This window comes from Oncorhynchus clarkii, chromosome 20, assembly GCF_045791955.1.
Source record: "Oncorhynchus clarkii lewisi isolate Uvic-CL-2024 chromosome 20, UVic_Ocla_1.0, whole genome shotgun sequence".
In the NCBI taxonomy this organism is placed as follows: Eukaryota; Metazoa; Chordata; class Actinopteri; order Salmoniformes; family Salmonidae; genus Oncorhynchus; species Oncorhynchus clarkii.
The window spans coordinates 28,082,877-28,101,977 of record NC_092166.1 but is presented as its reverse complement, the minus strand read 5'-3'; the positions used below and the strand labels follow the sequence as shown (position 1 = coordinate 28,101,977).

The 19,101-nt window shown below is 43.6% G+C and overlaps 2 protein-coding genes and 1 pseudogene across 2 annotated transcripts; 2 read left to right on the top strand and 1 right to left on the bottom strand.

The window, feature by feature from the left end:
- Window positions 1-2,139: 2,139 nt before the first annotated feature.
- LOC139377367 (exosome component 4) lies at window positions 2,140-3,803 on the top strand. The gene is made up of 3 exons (XM_071120391.1): window positions 2,140-2,393; window positions 2,853-3,059; window positions 3,311-3,803. The coding sequence occupies exons 1-3, from the start codon at window positions 2,223-2,225 to the stop codon at window positions 3,668-3,670; spliced, it is 738 nt and encodes a 245-aa protein (XP_070976492.1). The 5' UTR covers window positions 2,140-2,222; the 3' UTR covers window positions 3,671-3,803.
- A 675-nt stretch (window positions 3,804-4,478) lies between these two features.
- Window positions 4,479-10,788, top strand: LOC139377042 (glycosylphosphatidylinositol anchor attachment 1 protein-like; annotated as a pseudogene).
- Window positions 10,789-11,949: 1,161 nt separating this feature from the next.
- LOC139376153 (ranBP-type and C3HC4-type zinc finger-containing protein 1-like) lies at window positions 11,950-16,484 on the bottom strand. The gene is made up of 9 exons (XM_071118399.1): window positions 16,020-16,484; window positions 15,408-15,582; window positions 15,180-15,275; window positions 14,930-15,071; window positions 14,756-14,846; window positions 14,370-14,655; window positions 14,170-14,288; window positions 13,880-13,990; window positions 11,950-13,776 (listed from the first exon to the last, which is right to left on the bottom strand). The coding sequence occupies exons 1-9, from the start codon at window positions 16,275-16,277 to the stop codon at window positions 13,732-13,734; spliced, it is 1,323 nt and encodes a 440-aa protein (XP_070974500.1). The 5' UTR covers window positions 16,278-16,484; the 3' UTR covers window positions 11,950-13,731.
- Between the last annotated feature and the right edge of the window lie 2,617 nt (window positions 16,485-19,101).

The window sequence follows — 19,101 nt, the reverse complement described above, 5'->3', positions numbered from 1 at the left end:
TTTTTTCCTTTAGATTTCACTTGCTTTTGTGAAACTTACCGCACCAGCAATATACTTCCTCATTGCTCCTTCTGCTTCATTATGGGAGCCACTAGCCCTCCACCATGACTCTCAGTTCTATTACATTAGTCAATGTATTGAACAAGGGCGTCTTCTGTACGGGGGAGTTTAATTAACGCTCAGTCTGAACATTAACACGCATCGCTTGCGGTACATTTTTGTTAGCATAATATTTATCTTTCATATCAGCGAGATGGAATGTGATACACACATTTTAATAGGGTTAGTGTTCCCACACGGCCATATCCATGTTACAGCGCGTGTTTACGGATGACAGGGACCACCTGTGCTAATCAGCTATCTAGCATGTTTTCGAACACCTGTACGTAACGGAAGGCCGCCAGAAACGTATTGTCACTGAGGAAAAACACTGCTGCAACTGTGATAAAGCCGGGTAAAACTGTACAGTTAGTGTATATTTAGCGTTTGTTAAATGATGTTGATGTGATACGAAAGTAAAAGGCTTTACGTTTCTAGAACCGCATTGCAATTGAGGATCTACTCACGTTTGTATGGAGTATTTGGCTGTTTTGGCTGCCATAGCCAGTCTACCTCTGAAAATAAGGTCCTTGAACCTTAAGTATTAACGTACGGTAACTTTAGGCTCCTTAAAAGCTTTTACTGCGGCGGGCTAAATCAGGGTCACAGTGTTTCTTGGTCTTAAACAAATCTACTTTGAAACAAAACTCTATACGTCACACACATGGTTATGGGCTTAAAAAAGGAGACTGGTACCATATTAGATACAGAGTTCAAACGTATTCCAATTTGAGTTTGCATCCAAATATGACACTTTATATACAGCACATACGAATTATAACAAACACAATTTTCTGTAAAAAAAAATGTTGTAGATGATGTTTTATTAATTATGAAAAATAATAACGTTACACCCATGAGGACACTGGGTATTTTGACTGCAGGAAAGAGCTACAAGTACATATTCGGCTAGAGGGCCATGGATAAACACAAAGACACACAAAAAATGTCATTTTGTAAATAGCAATGCTCTCTGTACAGTGATGCAGGTCTATAGAGGTTGTACACATGAAATTGTGTATTACTTTATCCACAACCTTATTCCATTTTGTTGGACTCAAGCGATACTTATGAGTACGAGCTTGTGGTGATACGACAAATGAGAAAGCACGCGCATGCTCGTAAAAGAGTGAATGGAAAATTGTTATATTTCCATGCAATTTACATCAAACAGAGATTTGGTTAATAAAAAGTTAATCACTACTTTAAATGTCTTTGGATAGGTCGCCACAAGGTATTTGGTTTAGTTATAGGTTAGTGATTGGAAGTTCGGCTCTTATTACTGACTTGGATCTGTTCGACTCGTTCAGTCAGAAGAACGAATCTTTCGACTAATTTCGTTCATTTGATTGAGTAATACTCAGAGCACGCAGGACCCCCCCCCCCCCCCCCCCTATCAGCGAAAGATGAACTGAAAACTCGAGTCGATGACCATAGGGGGTATATTGGAGCTATCATTTGTGACAAGACTTGTAAACGTGTGCTTTAAACAATGTACATGTGTTGATTGCTAGGCATACAAATAATATTATTTATTGATACATTTGAAACGAGGTCTAGTTGTGGCGCAACAAAACTATATTGTGAACAACTCTTGGCGGAATGCATTGCTTGTTGTGAGGGTGATAAGCACAGTCCCAAACGAATCGTTCTCGAGTTCGAGTAATTTGAGCAGAGGCTGTGCATGTTTTGGTTGTACAAAGCTGTGTCCATAACATGCAATAATCAATTAATTGCACTCATTCTTGCATCATGTGAATAATTATCCGTTCTAAACATGTATTGTTCTTCTCTATGCTTATTTCATGATCTATTTTACTGTGCTCATATGACAGTTAGTGGTTGGAGCATATCTCGGGGGCCACAGAGCCGTAGGAGCGTGTATTAATCCTGCTGTTTGTCTCATTACAACCAGCACTAGTAGGTCAAACGAACGACTAAAATGAATGAGTCACTCAGAAAAACGAAAAATCGAGTCAGTGAAAAGATTCGTTCGCGAACTGTACATCACTATGTCGGTTGCCTAAAGCCACCGTATCTACTCCAGTGGGCGTGTGGGTAATGTAGTGTATAACACACGTGTGTAGTTTAATTTTTTTTATCGCCAGTTCAAACGTTGAAATATGGCAGGCCTGGAGTTATTGTCGGATCAAGGATATCGTCTTGATGGAAGAAAAGCTGCTGAACTGCGGAAAGTACAAGCTCGTATGGGTGTATTTGCCCAAGCTGACGGGTCTGCGTACATAGAACAGGGAAATACCAAAGCGCTGGCAGTTGTGTATGGTCCTCATGAAGTAAGTTTCTTGCTAAAATAGCGTGTTAGCAAGATACCTTGTTAGCTAACGTTACATAGATAACACGCTAGCTAATATACAACTGAGATTAATTAGCTATGGAAATTGCTTCAGCTCGGCTAGCATTTCAGATCAGTTTGTTTATCCAACTTGTAATTTTTCCAACATAGCTAACGTTAATGTGTTCAGCCCCCTGGTTCTAGTCTAGAGAGCTAAACTAGCCACCCTGCACACTTCCACCTGTGCCTCGGGTCCAGACCTCTTAGTAGATGTGGTAGTATACATAGGGAGACTACACTTTCCCACCTATGGCCCAAGATAACGTGAGGGTGTATTACTGCTGCCACCAATGCAGTGATTGAGAAGGAACAGTTGGCGCAATACTTGAAGAATCAGTGAGACTGCAGTTAGGGGTTTCTAGAGGAGCGCATTTAAAATCAAATGTACTCTGTTCTCCAGGTGCGAGGTTCCCGCAGCAAGACCCTCCATGACCGTGCTGTCATCAACTGCCAATACAGCATGGCTACCTTCAGTACAGCTGAAAGGAAGAGAAGACCCCACGGGGACCGCAAGTCCACAGAGATGAGCCTTCACCTCAAGCAGACTTTCGAGGCAGCAGTGTTGACTAATCTGTACCCACGCTCTCAAATAGACATTTATGTCAAGGTACCACACTATTTCAGATATGAATGAACTATAACATGGGTTGTGGTGGAGTCTGATGCTATTCATAAAATGGTGAAATTAAAGTGGTTGTATATCCTGTCTTTGGGATTTGGAACCAATTAAGTTTTGTTTGGTTAGTTTCATGTTCTCAGGTATAGAGATTTCTTCATCAATTTGAACCCTGAAACATGGGGTTTAAAAAAACAACCTAACTTGAATTGAAACATTTCACACTCCCTCTTCCCTCTCAGATCTTGCAGTCAGATGGAGGAAACTACAGCGCGTGTGTGAACGCCGCTACTCTGGCAGTAGTCGATGCGGGCATCCCCATGCGTGACTATGTGTGCGCCTGCACTGCAGGCTTTGTGGATGAGACCCCATTGGCAGACCTGTGCCATGCTGAAGAGAGTGGCGGGGGCACATCACTGGCCCTGGCATTGTTGCCTCGTGGCGGGCACATTGCCCTGCTACAGATGGACGCCCGACTCCACCAGGACCACCTAGAGACACTGATGGAGGCTGCAATGACGGCCTGTAAGGGCGTCAGCAAAGTGTTGGACGAGGTGGTGAGGCAGCATCTACAGGAGGTGTCTGCGCTGACTGGAGAGTGATGTAGCTTGGACTTTGGGGTAGATTGGTCTGCGTGAAAGGCAGGGGAGGTAGAGGAGCAGATGGAGTAATTTTTTTTATTGTACAATCGTGTTATGCTTTTGTATGAAATGCTTTATTAAAAAATTAAATCTAAACCCATTGATGTCTTCTGTCTGTTTTGAATGATCCATAAACTTGACTGAGATTGGTTGACAGAGAGCCATAGATATACGGGTCTACATCAGATAAATCAATCAGCAAAAATAAAACTAATGATTTGTAGCATCACCTGATGCTGTTTTTTTTGTTTTTTTGTTAAGGTCATCTTCCAAACCATCAGGGAGAGCCAATCATAAATGGCAATACTGCGATCTATATTTATGTATACTGAACAAAATATAAACGTAACATGTAAAGTGTGTTTTTTGCTAAAGCGAGAGTTGAGTTGGTCCGTCACACAATAGTCCGGTAAGAAACGAGGAAAAACATGTTGCGTAGTATGGCCTATCTGCACCTGTCATCTTGGGTGTTACCCTTACTGTGCCCCTAGAGGTAGGCTCTGGCTTACAACTACACATTTGTAAAGGTATTAAGACGCATTGTCTGGTTGAAAATAAACACCGTTTCGGTATTTGCGCGTTCAACGTAGCTGGTTCTATGACGCCAGCTAACACATCTTTCCAATCAATATTGGGTTAGCAGGTACGTTAGCTAGCTAGTTTAACGATGTTGAGCGCTAAAGCTAACGCAACATTATTGAATATTATTGTGTGAGTCTTAGTTTCCTAGGGTCCAGCTGAGCCAGTGTGAGTGGTACAAGGCAACAATATGGGACTGCTGTCTGACTCAAACCAAAGGCGAGCCCTGACCGACCTTCTCACCTGTTTCAATGCACCAATTTGGTGAGTCCTTGTAGAATCCTGAGGGAGAATCCGTTGGGGAATGGAATGGAACTGGGCATCCTCTTGATGTACCCAATCCACTTTGTAGGGTATCATTTAAATTGTTCCCCTATAAACGTAGGGTGAGTCAGCCTGATAAGCCTTCTTCCTATAGCATATCACGAGTGTAAGGAAAAATGATCTGCCCTTCCTATCACTAACCCCAATTTTGACATTCAGTCCTTAATTTACCTATCACAATTCCAGCTGTAAGAATGATATAATCCCCCTGTCCTCTCCCATAATATTCCTTCTGCATTTCTCTCCTTTGTAGTGGGATGCCAGTGGATTGGCTGGTGTATACTATGCAGTCTCAAGGGCTGGAAGTGTTTACTCAGAGCTTCACCTGCAAACTTCCCTTCCCCGATGAAAACAAAGATATGAGAGATATGCGAGTGTGTGCTAAGACAAAGATGTCTAAACATGCATTTGATCCCAGTGCGCGCACACTTTCACACAGATGCATTCTTTCCTCTCAGGCTTTAATTTCTTCTCTTTCTCTCACTCATCCTTTTCTCTATTTGTTTATCAGTCTCGGTCAGATGGTGCATGGCACTAACATTTATGGGATCCTGCGGGCCCCCAGAGCCCCTCATACTGATGCCCTGGTGCTGGGCGCCCCCTGTGGTGAGGGAAACAACGACAACCAGTACTTCAGGAGTAAGCATACTACTTACACAGACCATTGGAGAAGCACCACACAAGCATACACTCCTACCTCCTTTCTTTAATTAATCAGTCAATGATTCGGTCTCTTCTCAGGTCAGGTCCACTGGGCTAAGGATACCTTTCTGGTGAATCAACATGACCTGATCGGCATGCAGGCCTGGCTCGAGGGATACCACCACACCAACACCAATGGTCAGTACCTGCATCTCTGTAATGATGTAACCCTGTAATGCACCAGTCGTAGAGACACCATTATGGACTCTGTATGTATTCTAAATGTCTCTGTACCATCAACCCCAAACCTGCCACCACTGTGCCTCACTCTGGGTCCCCCAGGTGGTGACTGGTCTCTTTATTTTTTTATTTCACCTTTATTTAACCAGGTAGGCTAGTTGAGAACAAGTTCTCATTTGCAACTGCGACCTGGCCAAGATAAGGCATAGCAGTGTGAACAGACAACACAGAGTTACACATGGAGTAAACAATTAACAAGTCAATAACACAGTAGAAAAAAGGGGAGTCTATATATACATTGTGTGCAAAAGGCATGAGAAGGTAGGCAAATAATTACAATTATGCAGATTAACACTGGAGTGATAAATGATCAGATGGTTATGTAAAGGTAGAGATAGAGATATTGGTGTGCAAAAGAGCAGAAAAATAAATAAATAAAAACAGTATGGGGATGAGGTAGGTGAAAATGGGTGGGCTATTTACCAATAGACTATGTACAGCTGCAGCGATCGGTTAGCTGCTCAGATAGCAGATGTTTGAAGTTGGTGAGGGAGATAAAAGTCTCCAACTTCAGCGATTTTTGCAATTCGTTCCAATCACAGGCAGCAGAGAACTGGAACGAAAGGCGGCCAAATGAGGTGTTGGCTTTAGGGATGATCAGTGAGATACACCTGCTGGAGCGCGTGCTACGGATGGGTGTTGCCATCGTAACCAGTGAACTGAGATAAGGCGGAGCTTTACCTAGCATGGACTTGTAGATGACCTGGAGCCAGTGGGTCTGGCGACGAATATGTAGCGAGGGCCAGCCGACTAGAGCATACAAGTCGCAGTGGTGGGTGGTATAAGGTGCTTTAGTGACAAAACGGATGGCACTGTGATAAACTGCATCCAGTTTGCTGAGTAGAGTGTTGGAAGCAATTTTGTAGATGACATCGCCGAAGTCGAGGATCGGTAGGATAGTCAGTTTTACTAGGGTAAGTTTGGCGGCGTGAGTGAAGGAGGCTTTGTTGCGGAATAGGAAGCCGACTCTTGATTTGATTTTCGATTGGAGATGTTTGATATGGGTCTGGAAGGAGAGTTTAGAGTCTAGCCAGACACCTAGGTACTTATAGATGTCCACATATTCAAGGTCGGAACCATCCAGGGTGGTGATGCTGGTCAGGCGTGCGGGTGCAGGCAGCGAACGGTTGAAAAGCATGCATTTGGTTTTACTAGCGTTTAAGAGCAGTTGGAGGCCACGGAAGGAGTGCTGTATGGCATTGAAGCTCGTTTGGAGGTTAGATAGCACAGTGTCCAAGGACGGGCCGGAAGTATATAGAATGGTGTCGTCTGCGTAGAGGTGGATCAGGGAATCGCCCGCAGCATGAGAAACATCATTGATATATACAGAGAAAAGAGTCGGCCCGAGAATTGAACCCTGTGGCACCCCCATAGAGACTGCCAGAGGACCGGACAGCATGCCCTCCGATTTGACACACTGAACTCTGTCTGCAAAGTAATTGGTGAACCAGGCAAGGCAGTCATCCGAAAAACCGAAGCTACTGAGTCTGCCGATAAGAATATGGTGATTGACAGAGTCGAAAGCCTTGGCAAGGTCTATGAAGACGGCTGCACAGTACTGTCTTTTATCGATGGCGGTTATGATATCGTTTAGTACCTTGAGCGTGGCTGAGGTACACCCGTGACCGGCTCGGAAACCAGATTGCACAGCGGAGAAGGTACGGTGGGATTCAAGATGGTCAGTGATCTGTTTGTTGACTTGGCTTTCGAAGACCTTAGATAGGCAGGGCAGGATGGATATTGGTCTGTAACAGTTTGGGTCCAGGGTGTCGCCCCCTTTGAAGAGGGGGATGACTGCTGCAGGGGAGAGGTGGCTCCATCCAGGAAGCACTGTCTCTGGAGCAGAGCAGTGACATCATCACCAGTCTGCACCTGGTTCTGGAGGGGCTCAATGGCCAGCTGCCAAACCTGGACCGGGCCAACCTTTTCTAAGCCTTCTGCCAGAAGATAGTGTACCTGTGTACCATCCAGGGCAAGGTAAGGAGGAAGTCCAAATGCCAGCAGTTACTTCAGTGAGTAATTTATTTGATATACTTGCAGAGGTACTTTGATTTAATAGTCTAATAATAGCACACCACAAACATTTCAGCTTGTCCCTTCCTCTGTATTTGTGTCAGGTAAGGACGAGCCAGTAGTAACACGTTTAATTATCCGACTGCCCAGCTACAGAGGAATGACTGGGACAGTACGTTGGGCTACATCCACGCGGCCCAGACCATGATGGTGTTGAAGCAGGCCAGCGGGCGGGCCCGGGGGAACCACGGCCCATTCCTTAGATACCATATAGAGACTGCTACCGTCAGGGGCATCAACACCTTCAGACAGTACAAGACCGACACCACCACCATCGGCAGGTCAGCTACTGACGTCCAAGCTTCAATTCAGATGATCAGAAAACATTTAACATTTTTGTATTTTCTATGGGGACATTTTCACTCTTTAAAATTCCATGCAAATAAACCTGTGTGTCCCCCTCATCCTCAGGCTCCTGAAGGGGATATACCGGAAGCTGAACAACCTCCTGGAGCATCTGCACCAGTCCTACTTCTCATGCCCTCACTCTCTCGCTTTGCCTCCAGTGGTTATTACATGCCCGCCTTCGGCCAGCTGGCTGTCATCATGCTACTGCATGTGTCTATCGACCTCTGGGACCTTGGGGATTCTAGTTTTATTGAATCATTATTTAACCAGGTAGTCCAATTGATGTCAGATTACCTTTTTCCAAAGGGAGACTTGGACAAGAGGGGAGGATGGTTGGAATTGGCCAAGAGGGGAGGATGGGTTGGAATACTTTCTCCCCTGTCCTCCAGCCCAGGGATCCTGTCTATACTGACTCCAGTAGTGATCAGTCATATGACAGGGGTAGCTCTGTACACCCTCCCCATCCTCTCTCAGCAGATGGCTGTGCAACACTTCCCTGTGTCCGAGACTGAAATTGTGGTCCTCACTGCTATTGTCATCTACACAGCCTATTGTTTTTTGGCACATTCATTTATTTTCCTTTGCAATTCGTATACAGCCACGAAGTGCTGGCGCAAAAGCTTACTCTGATTTGATTGAGGAACAGCAAGCTTGACTGGTTTATAAATGGTGTGGAACTGACTGAATAAAGGTGATCTCATATCCTTTACATTCATAAATCATACAATGTAGTTATGTCTATGATATCACATTGGGACAAGTAAACTAAAGTTCTCATTTGTATTTTTGATATGAAGTCCATCAGGACTTGCTAGACAGTGATGTTAAAGTGATTGACTCATCAGTTGCACACTGGTAGACTTTTTGGCTGTTATCTGCAGGAACAATAGGTAGGCTAGTGGAGCGACACTCTCACACTGGTCCAAAATATGATAAAAGAAAACGGATTGAATTGTTGTAAAAGCTAATGATACTTCTATGGTATTTTCAAAGATATTGATACAGGTCTACTGAATTAATCAACATGTTGACAATGGAGTAGTCAACTGCTGCTTTCTGTGTATCAAAGCCCATGATTAATACTTCCTTCATTCTTCAATCATACCTGTAGTGCAGATAGCTGAGCAAATGCCTCTTTAAAAGGAAGCTTGAAGCCTGTTGAAGTTAGCAGACTCTTACAAGATTCTTAAATTAATCTGTGGGTCAGATGTTAAAGTATTTTTTTTGTTTGAATAAATGACATACTGCAATTCACAGAGTTGCAAACACGAATTTAACACACATTTGTCGTTTTCTCTTCTCTTAACATGTATGGACCCAGAACTTAATTGTGCATCTATTCTGTTTATTTGAGAGACCTATTTTTCCATTTGTAAAAGTGCTCATCACACAATTTGTTTGATCATAAATTGAACCTTTAATAAAAAAAAATAACTATTTGGGCTATTTACTTCCATTTCTGTTTTAATTTGAAGAACAAACATTGTGGCAGCACATCTTGCAGTAAAATACTTTAATCTCAAGAGAAGACAGGTTAAATGTAAAAAAAGGTTTAATGTTCCCTTACTTTGAAAATACTCCTGATCATATAGGCCTAGACAATATCCCCAAAAACAAACAATAGACTGATTGAAACTCAAAGTATTCAATAATTTCGCTGTGTGGCTGGCTACTCTTTCTATGTCTGGCTACTCAATGTGCTTGTTGAAAAAAAACTGCACAACCTGCATAGCTATCTTATCTCACACGCTAAAAATATGCATCTATGCCAGGTTTTCCCCAATTATCACACACACCTTGAAGTTACTGTGGCTGCAGTAAATTATTTCATTTCACCATGTCCCTTTTTGTAACTCCAGCCTCAGTAACACCTTGCTCTAACATGAGTATTGTGATATGATCTAATCACTATCTGATCAAGGTTTGTTGCATCCAGGGGTGAAAGTAGATTTAATTTCTTACTGGTGCGGGACTCCCTGTGTGCACACATTTTTTAATAGCCTAGGTGTAATCATAGAATGAAATATAGAAGGGCATTCTGAGTGGCGCAGTGGTTACTAAACAACTAGATGTGTAACCTAATCACATGTAGTCTGAATTTATGCGTCCACTACTGTCTGGACGCGTCTCGTTATCGGCCACTAATCTCTGCCTAAACCAATCCGGCAAAATAAATAGTGGGGGTACGCCGTACCAGTAAAAATTGAGCGTATTACTAATTAACACAGTGCCAAAAAAACAATACCGTTATTTAACATTACCACGTGTCAGCCGCATGAAAAATGGGTGGGATATGTTCCAAATTGCGTTGTGGTTCGACGATAACACTTACATTTTCATTTCACCCTTCTACACATTGTATTAAAATGGATCCCTTATCCCTCCATTGTGTCTGCATTTTCATCAGATTAGCTGGTGCCTCCCTGTATGCACATTTTAAATATATTGTTTAAAAATAAAATGAATTTCTTTATCTTAAGACAGTTACTGATGCCATAGGTCAGTATTGTGCTATCTGTCAATGATTTTAGTGGCCGGTATAATGATTATTTCAATGGTTTGACCATCCAGATCGGTTTACACTTAATTGGTAATTTTAGCACCAAGTATAAACAGGGCTTTTGTCTACTCTCTCCCCCTCTAGACAAGGACAGGTCACAGAGCAGGGCTGGAGGATGCTGAAGCTGGTAGTTCTACTATACCTGGCCGTTTTACTGGGCTGCACTGCCCTAATCAACTTCTCCCTGGGCTTCATCGTGGCTCTGTCCCTGGTGCCCATCACTGCCTTCATCACACCACACACGCCCAAGTAATACTCTCACCCACAAGTTTCTCCCTGTGCTTCTCAGTATGTGTCTTCTCATTGATGTTGCACTCTAGTTTAATGTCTAAGGGCTTGATTCAATCCGTAGCTCTGTACATCAGCGTTGTAGCGCTATTGAAATTGAAAGATTATTTTCCGATTGGGCCGACATATGCAGTGTTTACCGTGAACTCAGTCTCCGCGAACATTGCCTTTACATTTATATTGCGCTGTAGTGCAGGTCTTCTGTGCTACGGATTGAATCGAGCCCTAAGGGAACAATGCAGTGTTAGTTCCACTGTTCCTTGAGTGCGAGGATATTGTGTACATGTAATGTTTCACTCCCTCCTTCACTGTCGAAGTGCTGTCGACAGTCATGGTGCTCCACTGTTACGTTTCCCTACCAGAGTTCTGTAGTATTGTCTTTACCCTCTCTCCGTCTGCAGCCAACATGGTGCTGCTAAGCCCGGCTGCACTCTGCTCTACTGCAAGACGGTTGGATGCTCTTTCTGTCCGTCATCTCCTAGAGCATTCTGGACCACGCCCTCTACGACTCATTGATCTATCCGCTCCTGGCTCTGCCGATCTACCCCTGCTGGCTGCTGCTCTGGAACATCCTCTTCTGGAAGTAAAAGGGGGAAGACTGGTCCCAGACCTGTCTTTATGGGAACTCCACCTATCCTGAAGTATGAAATGGGTTCTAGACCTGCATTTATGGAATGAACTGAGGTGTGCTCAGGTCTGACCTTTCACCAAGGATTAAGACTGACTGACATGCCCGGGAGTGGTTAAGTGCATTAGGTTGGGCTTGTGTGGCAGAATTACAATTATAAGGTTGTATTGGATTCAGGCTTGTGTGCATGGGATTGTTTTGGTTTATCATACCCAAATATCTACCTGCAACTGTTTTGGATGTTTCTTGGTTATGTTAGTGAATATTCTGCTAGTTGATCAAACTGAACAACAGTACCACTGACATTGGAAGGGACAAAAGAGAATGTTAAGGAGGCAGCACCATCCTACTGCCAACCTCATGGTAAATAAAGCCCTCCAGAAAGCATCCATAATTGCATCTACTGTATGAACTAAGAATTGTCTTTACTTTCAAATGTTTAGAAAAAAAAGTATTTGAACTCATTTATAAATGCTCAAATAAAAACTTAATTCAAACTTGATTAACTTACGTTTATTCAGTTAACACCATTTTATACAGTCATGTTTCTGACAAAACAAAACATTCACTATCACAGTCCGGACAGAAACTTATTGGAAAGTAGGTGAAACGCATTACACGTCAACATTAACATTGCCAAACATTCTGTTAAACACTAAATACAATGTTATAAAAATAAAAGCACTTTAAAACCCTGTCACTTCCACAGCCTCCTAGCAAGCAATTCCTCTCCTATAAAACAATATGGCACCAACCAATGACAGACAAGACCTGGGCCTGTATTCACACTGAGGGTGCCTGATTAAGCTGAACCATGAACAGGCAAAAGCGGTGAGAGAGAAGCGCCAATCTCAAATCAAACAGCAATCTGCGCCGCTCGGTCATGTTGTCAACAAGGCATCCTGATGCATCGTTCAGAAACATCTTTCACATAAAATACCAGTTTGAATTTAACTAGTTTTCATTGTCAGTGTTTTTTATCCACACAATCATGTTTGCATGTGAAAACACAGAAGCCTACTCATCACCCCACCTGCTTAACCTACATCATGGTTGCTTTGAGCTGACTTCACTGTCAAAAGCAGGGCACATCGCTTGGTTCCAACACGAACGCAATCAACTCTTACCTGGTTCACCGGGGCATTAATCAAATCCCCTCATTGTCTCAGAGTAGGAGTGCTGATCTAGGATCAGGTCCCCCATGTTGATTTAATTATGATCTAATCTGATTAGGGCTCACCCCATTTAGTCAACTGGTCGATTGTTTGGGCGACCAAGATTTTAGTCGAGCAGTCAAACGTATTTTTTTATGGCACACAAGACCCGTCTGATTCGCGCCTGTCTCAATGTACAGATCCATTGGAGGCCGCGAGGATGGCACACCCGTATCACCAGTAGTACATTTACCGTAAATGTATTTACGGTAGTTTCTGTGAATACATTCATTATTATTAGTCTTTTACTGTTCTCATTGTCAAAGTGGACACTGTTTGCAGAGCGCACAACCTATGCTACACTTGTGAGAAACAAGTTTTGGTTTATTTCATTCCATTTTTTAGTTGTCAATTTACTCAGTCTTTTTGTTTGGAGCACTCAATGTTGAGTAAAGACATGCACCTGATTACACAAAGAAGTCGACCAAGGCTACCTGGCAGCGCCATTAAAAGCAGCAGACAAGCTCAGTGAAAATAGTTGATTTTATTAAAACACATAGGGTGTGTCTATAAATTGATTTTTTTCTTTTTTTACCAATCGATTGGTCAAAAGAACAGACTACTTTCGGTCAACCAATATTTTTTTGGGGGGTTGGGACAGCCAGCACTCCTACTCTGAGACTGTTTGAATACAGGCCCTGGTTTTAAAAACAGCTTTTTTCAGCTTTCAAAGTATCAACTTTCACAGTTGGCCAACTTCAAATATATATAATATTATCTCATCTGAGATATATCAGGTAGAGGGATGAGAGAAGCACCACCCACCCCTCTAAAATAAATATTGGACTAGTCCCCCCCCCCCCCATCCCTTATGTAAAATAAATAAATGGTAAAGTCTGCCACAAGGCAAAGGATGCTGACTCATGTCCACAGAGTCAAAAGCCAGCTCATTGACTATACAGGTAGTTCCTTTTGTGAGCCTCAGCAAGTGGAGTTCCATGTCTGTGCTGCAGCGTCCAGAGGTTTGTCATCATAGTATGTCAGTAGTGGTGGTGGGTTTGTAGCTCTAAGTTGGTGTGTGAGTGATCAGTCTTCCAGGTTATTGTATAGGTTACGGTTGAGGCAGTTAACTGCTCAATGCACTGATCTGCTCCTCTCTTCTTCCTTTCTCCTTTATCACACAGATGAGAATAAAGAAAATACTGTAGTTTACTAAAGGGAGAATAAACGGTGATGTGCGCCATCTGTCTGTAGGCATGCCATAGATACAGTACCTGTTGTATGCGGCTGTGCTTGCGTGAATCAGGTCTGGCTGTACTGCAGATCTCACAGCCTGGTCGGGTAGGCTTGTTGATGAAGGTGCAGGAGGGACACGCCCATTCGGTCTGCAGATCAGAAGGACAGAGAGGATGTGTGAGAGTAAGAACTTTCTATTAGTGTATCAACCAGTGATGTTCAGCGGTATACCAGCTACATGGAACTATCAAGTAAAGGAAGAGTAGGTGCTCAACTCGACAATCTTGCGTAAAAACAGTCAATCACAAATTTAAACATCGGGGTTGACCTGTGTTTTACTGGCTTTGCTGGGCTTATCAGGTTTATCTTTAAGATGCAGCGTCTCCAGGTTGAGGGCGTCTCGGATCTCGCTCGTACCCAACCTCTCGGCCCCACTTCCGGTGCTCCCTACAGCCAAGCACAACAATGAAAAAGGAGTTCAGTCATGCGTGAGCATGTGCGCAAGTGCATGCCAAGAGGTAAACTTACCCTGGGTGTTGTGGCTGAGCCTGGAGGGCAGGGTGCTGTAGCCCCTCCAGTCCTGGGAAAGAGGCCCGTTGCTGGTAGGCGGAGGTGGGGTGAGGTGGGCACCCTCCTGGTCCTGCTGGAATAGCTGGCGGGTGAGGCGGGCATGGCGGGCTGAGACCAAGTAAAGGTAGGCCGTATCCCCATCCCTCTGGACCCCATACGAGGCCAGGGACCTAGGCTCTGTGCACAGGCATTGTCCAATCACCCAGCGCTGCACGCGAGGGTGAAAGCCATACTCCAAAAACACCTGAGAGAGCAATGACAGAGGAGAGAAAGATTTGTGGACAGTTTCATTTGCCGAATGTAGCCCAAGTACTCTAGCAAACAGAGACAGAAATGTATCTGACCTGCTGCTTGAGTGCTGCGACAGTCATGTGGGGAAAAACTTTCACTGTGACGCAACAGGAAGAGGAGATGTCTTCCACTGCCACAGACAAACTGCAAGAGACATGAAACTTCATTAGCACAAATTATCCATGTTCTTTTGGACTACTCCCAAGCTACTGCCTGTTATTTCTCACCTTATCTCTCCTTCGGCGTAACTCTTCTCAGACAGTTGGATAGTGAGCACTGCCTTCTGACGAGCTAGAGCAGACGCGTGCTGAGCAGCACCCTGGCTGTCACCTGCCTCGATCGCCCGGGCAAGCTCCAAGCACAGCTCCTCTTCAGAGAGAGAACAGGTTCACTCGCACACAGAAAAATGTACCCTGTGTAGTCTTGCAAATGTGGTAGAAAGAGAGAGTGGGGGAATCGTGTGGTGAGGGTACTCACCAGTGAGTGGTAAGGAGGCTGTGCTGCGCTGTTCTAGAGCTGCTGCTTCGTGCTGCTGTCGGTCATCCATAGGATGTGGGGAACTATTTACAGCAACTGCAGTGAGGGAGAGAATGGTCAATTGTGCTAGCCATAGTATGGTATACTAGGAAGACACTTCTAATACACAATGGCATGAATGCATCTAAACAAGCAGACAAGAGGAAAAAGACTGCCATGCCCTCTGACCTCTGTGTGCCTCTCTTAGTGATGACATCACCACAGTGGCCCACTGCTCAGCCTCCAGGTTACAGCGGAAGTTGAAGCGGATACAGTCATGGGGGGGCGTGGCCAAGCGCATTTCGTGAAGGCATGGGGACTTGACCTCATACTGCACAGAGCGCAGGTCAAACTCAGCAATGAACTGGGAGAAAGAAATGAAGAGAATAATTTGCTTAGATCTCTTATCTTTGTGGACTTCGTGGATATGGACCTACTTCACCTTAGAGGGACAAACTGTAACCCCAGTGGCAATGTGCTAACTTTGATGTTTAGTTGTTTACATGCTGGAATAATCTTCCATAAAGAAAATCTTGTCTTCCCTTGTACAGACAAACACAAGGACAGATAAGTAAACTGTAATCACCACAAGACATCGGTTCCCACCAATGGGATTACTGTAGTATTTGATTAAACAAGATTCCAATTCAGTGACTACTGTATTTTCTGTAAAAAGATATTGCTCCAACAAACAAACGTGTGCAATTTCTCATGTCAACGCATGAAATGTATTACATGGCATTACATCAGGGGTCGAGATACAGTAGATCTAGACGTTACAGAGCAGTGTATGTATCTTACCACACTACGGCCGCTTCCGCTAATGTCCCTCAGTGCTAGCCGAAACTCTCCAGCTTTGCTGGGGTCCATGCTAAGTTGAAGACGGAGAGCCTCATCGCCAGCTCCAGGGAGGCAAAGCGGTCGAATACCCGAATGGCAAACCGACACCCGTACCGACATCAAAACGGTATTGCAGTTAGCCAGCGCGGGCCCGCCATGTACAGACTGGGACGGGGCTGGCACAGGCGGTTTACCCCAACCGCCAGAACTCAGTGCCATATCCCACAAGCACAAAAACAGTTAGAACCTCCAAAGCACAACGGTAGTTATATCGGTATCGCTAGTTGTATCAGTCGTGTTTTTTAACAGCCTACATGTTAGTAAAGTGATAGCGTTTCATTGCAGATATCTATCTGGCTTGTATCTATCCTAGCTACGATAGCGAAACGAAACGGCCCCTCCAAAAAAAATATCAAAACAGGAAGTAGCTTGGTTCGTTCTTTATTTACCTCCGATGGAAACCGGTCTTAATAAACATGGTCCGAGATCGAGATGGAAAAAAAAAAACAGCTTTTGCACACCGTGTTAATTAATGCAACGTTAATGAATGCTGTATTCGGTATTATAATAATATTTCAAATGACAAATAAGTATATTATTGATAATGAGGAGGAAAACAATCAATTATACTTAAAGTGAGTCTAATACAATAATAACGCGTTCACTAGCGATATTGAGTCGTTTCATCTTACCGTCCAAATGGAATCTATGCAACTGGCTATACACAAGATGGACCACAGCCTGCCGTTTCCAACGGGAACAAATTAGTCATAGTGGGCAGAACAAACAATGGCATTTAAAAAAAGTTTTGCAAAGAGTAAAGTCTACAAAACTTAGTACACTGTTCATAACATATTCTAGTTTTGAGAACAGAACTGTATTGAGATCAAATGTTTCATCGATGACAAAATTTGGGGAATGTCGGCCAAAATCCATCTTGTTCCATCTTCTCCCACTGCTGGCCAGTGGGCTTCCACTCAACCATATTTGGTAGTGAGGGGAAACGCCAAGTGGATGCTTCACATTTATACATCCGGTGAAATATCTGTCTCATTGTTCTATCTGTGCTCATATCCCCCATGGACTGGTTTGTACATAAAATATTCTCCATTCATGCTGCAAAGTGGAGTTCTGCTACCCGACATTAAACTTCATGTTAGGGGTGGGTAAGGCCTGTTTTTAATCCATAACTAAGGTACGGGCAGGGCTCGGGTATCACTAAATTGATCACTAACATTTTGAAGCTGAGCCATTTGCTCATGCTCTGCTGCGCAATACAGTCATATCTGACTACGATCTGAACCAGAATATGGCTTTACAGGATACATGGAATATGGCGATTCTCCTTAAGCCCAGGAAGCAACCGTTCAACTTGCCATTCACCAGCTTTTCAAGTTTAAAGGGGAATTTCACCCTTGCTCTGCCACGGCATAGTCATTACTATATTAAAAACATGACATTTTTATCTTAAACATTATCCAAACCGCAAGCTAGAACTAGCACATTTTCATTTCACTGGTAGAATCGTGAAGTTTTGACTTCCTGTATATTCGTCTGCTCATAATGAACCACAAAGTCCGCCATTAATAGCGAATGCAGATACTGCCCACTAAGGTAGATGGGGCATGCTCACAAACTTGGACGATGGCATTGTGTACTTCAAACGAACAACATCCAGCAATCTCAGAACGTCTGTGGGACCACAGAGCACCTTTCAGACCATGTAATCAATTTAATACTCAGGTTATCTGGAGTCATTCCACACAACCTGCTGAAAAATACCCCAAAGCGGCGGCATTTTGGGTACAAAAGCATGAGGGAGCGGGCACACATTGCGATTATGGAGCACAAGATTGTGGGACAGAAACCAGCAGGGGACACTGAAAGGTGTAAAATCAAGACTCCAACAGTAATGACAGCACCACATTCTTCTCTGCAGATTCTCAAAACACAATAAAAAGACATGTCTACAAAAAGCCCCTGCAAAGTGCTACTATTGACAAGAATGATCTGTCTAAGTCAATGGGCTGGGGGAGGTTTAAAGACAGTACTTTTAACTGAGGCAAGTTTTTTGGGGTTGTGCTTAGACCAGCATTTCCCAAACTTGGGTACCCCAAGGGGTGCACGTTTTGGTTTTTGCCCTAGCACTACACAGCTGATTCAAATAATGAACTCTTCATCAAGCTTTGATTATTTGAATCAGCTAGGGCATAAAACCAAAATGTGGACCCCTTGGGGTCCCCAGGACTGAGTTTGAGAAACGCTGGGTTAGACAGTAAATGTTGGCTTAGACAGTAAATGTTGGCTTAGACAGTAAATGTGTTGTTGTATATGAGAGCGATTGAGGTGCCATTTATCCTCTAACATACATGACAATTCATACTGTGTAAGAACTGCACTCCTAAGACTTTTCACACCTTCAGCCACCCAGCCCATTCACTTTGTTGACTGATCTTTCCTCTCAAAAGCCGCTCCCAATGTCCTTGTCCCTAAACAATACGCTAGCTAGTCCCATTTGGTTGACAGCTTTACCAACAGAGATGTGTTGCCCTACGTCCCTTACACAAAATGTGTAAAATACTAACACCACAACCATTTCTTTCCAGGAGACATGCAGTACCAGCAAATTTTCTGCAAGAGGTCCAAAAAAGTTGGTGGTTAAGAAGACCTACACCGCATTCGGTAGAGTGTTATCCAGCTGGCCGTTCACCGCAGACAGGACAAGACCATTCGCCATAAGCACAAAGAGTCTCAGCTTCCACAGCCCAGCATGCCAAACATCATTGCCAGTGTACCGAAGCCGGATAAAGGACTATCGCTGCGTTTACACAAGCAGCCAAATTCTGATATTTTTTTTGACTAATTGGTATTTTGACCAATTAGATCGGTTCTGAAAAATATCTGATGTGATTAAGACCAATTAATGGGAAAAAGATCAGAATTGGGCTGCCTGTGTAAACTATGCCAGTATTGCTCAGCATAAGACCGTGTAGAACCACCATCAAATAAATATGGATATTTTCTATCAATCTTCGAAATTTGT